Source organism: Trypanosoma grayi (assembly GCF_000691245.1).
Source record: "Trypanosoma grayi strain ANR4 Tgr_1210_V1, whole genome shotgun sequence".
Lineage (NCBI taxonomy): Eukaryota > Euglenozoa > Kinetoplastea > Trypanosomatida > Trypanosomatidae > Trypanosoma > Trypanosoma grayi.
The window spans coordinates 1-3,651 of NW_008826829.1; the positions used below are offsets into that span (position 1 = coordinate 1).

The 3,651-nt window shown below is 56.5% G+C and overlaps 2 protein-coding genes across 2 annotated transcripts; both read right to left on the reverse strand.

The window, feature by feature from the left end:
- DQ04_12101000 (hypothetical protein) lies at positions 1 to 379 on the reverse strand (the record flags this gene model as incomplete). Its single annotated transcript, XM_009316679.1, has 1 exon — positions 1 to 379. A coding segment is annotated over one exon (379 nt), but the record flags the coding sequence as incomplete, so codon positions are not given.
- Positions 380 to 1,988: 1,609 nt separating this feature from the next.
- On the reverse strand, positions 1,989 to 3,248 carry DQ04_12101010 (WD domain-containing protein; the record flags this gene model as incomplete). Its single annotated transcript, XM_009316680.1, has 1 exon — positions 1,989 to 3,248. The coding sequence occupies one exon, from the start codon at positions 3,246 to 3,248 to the stop codon at positions 1,989 to 1,991; it is 1,260 nt and encodes a 419-aa protein (XP_009314955.1).
- Between the last annotated feature and the right edge of the window lie 403 nt (positions 3,249 to 3,651).

Sequence of the window (3,651 nt, forward strand, 5' to 3'; positions counted from 1 at the left end):
CGCGCCTCACCCCTTCACGCGTCGCCGCCGCGCCTCCGGCTTCGCCACCGCCAGCAGCGGGCGTCGTTGCCGCCAGCGTCAGCACCACACGACCGCCCTGCTGCTGCACGTAGTCGATGGCTTCCTGTACTCCGCTGCTGCCGGACGCGGCAAAGTACGACGACTTCGTTGGCAGGATGTAGCACTCAGGCCGGAACTCTTGGAACATTTTAAAGGTGTTCATAAAGGATTCTGGAAGTGGCGGCTTCCGCGGGGCGAGGAGCTCAACAGCAACAGAGAAATCCTGCTGTAGGGGAGTGGCAGCACAGCATTGCTCGCTGCTAACTCCCAACGGCCGCCAAAGAGAAGTGACGAGGCCAGCCATTTGCAGTCTTCGCATTCGTACTCTCGCGTTGGTGTTTTTCGTTTATCGCACTGGAACTTCCTATATTATTGCTGTCCGTACTCTCTCTCTCTCTCTCCTTCCATAGTACGGGTGAGAACAGCCACGGAAAAGAGCGGCAGCGGTGCTCCATCCTCACAAAGCCGCCTCCACACACAACAGACCATCACGTTGTACCACGTGAGAACAAGCAGGCAGATGTATCTGTATATATCAGTGCACGCATGTTCGCAAACGAGCTACCACTCTTAAGCATTGCCTTCGCTCCACTTTCTTCTCCTCTCCTTTCCCCGTTACGACCCGATTCCTCTCAACTTCGGACCCGCTTCCGCAGTCCTCCTTTCCCCAATCACCGCTTGTCGCACGCTCTCTTCCATGCGCCCGCCTCTCAGCACTGCAGCACGGGAATAAAATGATGTACCGCCCAACGTCACAGACAACGCGTCCGTGAAAGTCGGCGCGGGGCAGGCCAGGCTCTCTCGGGCACTTGCAGATGTTGAACGGCGCCAACCCCAGCACTAGCCTCACTGCGCATTAGACATAGAGCCGCCCCTCGTGCCCACCGGTCCTACAGCGGAAGTCACAGTGAAAAGGATACCAGAACGCCGCCGCCGCATCAGCGGAACCACGGCACACAACGATGCTCGTCGTGCAAAACACGTTCATATTTCTTTCTCACTGAGGCCTCCAAAGAGGCCCATCTGCCCACCCTCTTTGTTGTTGACGAGCACATCTCAATCAAAACGCTACACCGCCCTCGCCACGGGGGCTGCCGATCCCAACAGCCATCACAATACCGCGAAGTAGAATCCGCAGGAGCTCCCATCTGCATTCCTTGCAGCGGTACGAGGCGAGGTCATACACGACGCTGTCAGCAAGGCGCTCTGTGGCCACCACACGACGGCACCTGCGCAGCAGGCATCATTTTAAGTCGGTCTCAATGCCCCGATCGGCTCCTGTGACGAACCACGCCTTCGTCGGTCACGCCACTGTTGTGCCTTCATAGCCTCACGTATGCGGCTGTGGAGTGCCACGGGCTGGTGGAGGAATGCATCAGCTTCACTTGAGGGACATCTACGCATGTCATCACGCCATGCAACGTACCAACCCACAGAATACAACAACTCCATAGCAGACCAGAAAACACAACACAAACACACACACACACACACGAAGAAGAAAAAAAAAAAGCAGAACGGCGTCACCGAGGGCACATGCGGCAGGAACCTTTACGAACGTAAGTACAATTTATCTGCGGAGTGACACATCGCCACCCCACCGCGCTTTACACAAAACAACAATACCATTCACAGATCAAAAACAACGGGGAATCAAACACCATCATATATCAAATGCGAGGGAAAGAAAGGCAGCACCAATCGGCGTCACCAAGAACGAATCAAAGCCGCATCATGAAACTCTCACAAACTTTGGGATGCGACAGCGCACACTCTCAGACGTCATCGACAAGAAGACAAAACAAAACAACAACAAAGAAGAAACAATGAGCCGACGGGCCGCATTCATATGCAGTTTCGCGATACACTAGGTAAGCGATCCAAACCACGATACATGCGAAACGGCCCACTCTCCTTGCCGCATACGCTCAGCTCTTCCAGATGCGGCAGGTGTTGTCCTTCGACCCTGTAAGAATGGTGTCACCCTCATAGTTGAATGCGCACGAGAAGATCTCATCATTGTGGCCAGAAAGGGTCTGCAGCACCTGCCCCGTCTCCACGCTCCACACGCGGCACGTCTTATCGTTGGCAGCCGATATGACTTTTGTCCCCTGCGGATTGAACTGCACCTTGGAGATCTCGCCCTCGTGGCCCACCAGGCTCGCAATGCAGTTGCACGACGCCGTGTCATACACACGCGCCGTAGCGTCTGCGCTAGCAGTCACGACCATCGAGCCCGTCGTGCTGAAGGCCACGTCGAGAATTTCGTCCGTGTGCCCGCGGAGCGTCGACACGCACTGCCCGGAGCTCACGTCCCACACCTTACACGTGCGGTCGATGCAGCCGGTGATGCAGAGATTGCTGGCGTAGTTGAACTGCGTGGAGGAAATCTCCGCGCGGTGCGAGCTCAGCGTGTGTACGCACTTGCCGGTACGCACGTCCCACAGCTTAGCCGTGGTGTCGAAGCTACCCGTGAGGATGAGGTTTCCCTGCGTATTGAAGTTCAGTGACACAATCTCCGCAGTGTGGCCGAGCAGTGTGGACGTCTCCTGCCCCGTTTCCACGTTCCACACCTTCGCGGTGTAGTCCATGGAGCCCGAAGAGAGGAGAGTGCTCTGCGGGTTGAAGCTCATGCACACGATTTCAGCCATGTGGCCCGCCAGCGTGTGGTAGCACTGCCCTGTCTGCGCATCCCATATCTTGCACGTCTTGTCGAAGCTGCCGGTGGCTACGCGGTTGCCGTATGGGTTGTTGAAGGAAACCGAATACACAACATTGCGGTGCCCCTCCAGCGACACAATCTCATTGCCGGTGGCCGTGTCCCACACCTTGCATGTGCGGTCGTAGCTGCCCGTGATGAAGGAGTCGCCGCCCTTGTTGAAGGCACAGTTCGTCAGCGGCAGCATGTGCGCCCGTAGTGTCTTGAACAGGTAGAAGATCTGCTTGTTGTTGTACCCGGCCTTGAGCTTGTCCACGAGGCGCTGCAGGTACATGACCAGCTGCGGCGCGTACTTCTCGCTGAGGAGCGGCTCCTCCTTGATGATCTCCGCCGCGAGCCGCTCTAGATTTGTCTGCGGCGTGAGTGTGAGGAGATCCACCGTCTTGGCGCCCACCTCCCCGGCGGAGGTCTCGTACTCCAGCGTGATGCCGGGCGGGTAGTACCGCAGCAGGAACGAGCGGAGCCGCATTCGGACAGTCGAGAGCACGAAAAAGAGCGACGACGTGCACGTAATCGAAGCCAACACAACAGCACGGCAGAACCCCGAAGAAGAAGAAAAGGGGACCGTGTGAGTGTATGAGTCGTTGGAAAGACTGTTGCCATACATTCAAACAAAGGTGATCAGAGGCGAGAAATAGAATTAAAAAAAAACAACAACAAAAGTACCGCGTCCACAGCGCCACACAAGTTCGAAGGAGAACGGAAGGCCACACATTCCCACGTGCGATAATGTCCGAGGCGAACTGAACAAAGAGCCACACACACACCAGACGGTGTGCGCGTCATGTGAACGGGTGCCGAGAGCACAACAACGAATACACAGCCCTCGTGCTCGCACCCGCAGAGAGAGAGAGAGAGAGAGAGAGAGAGAG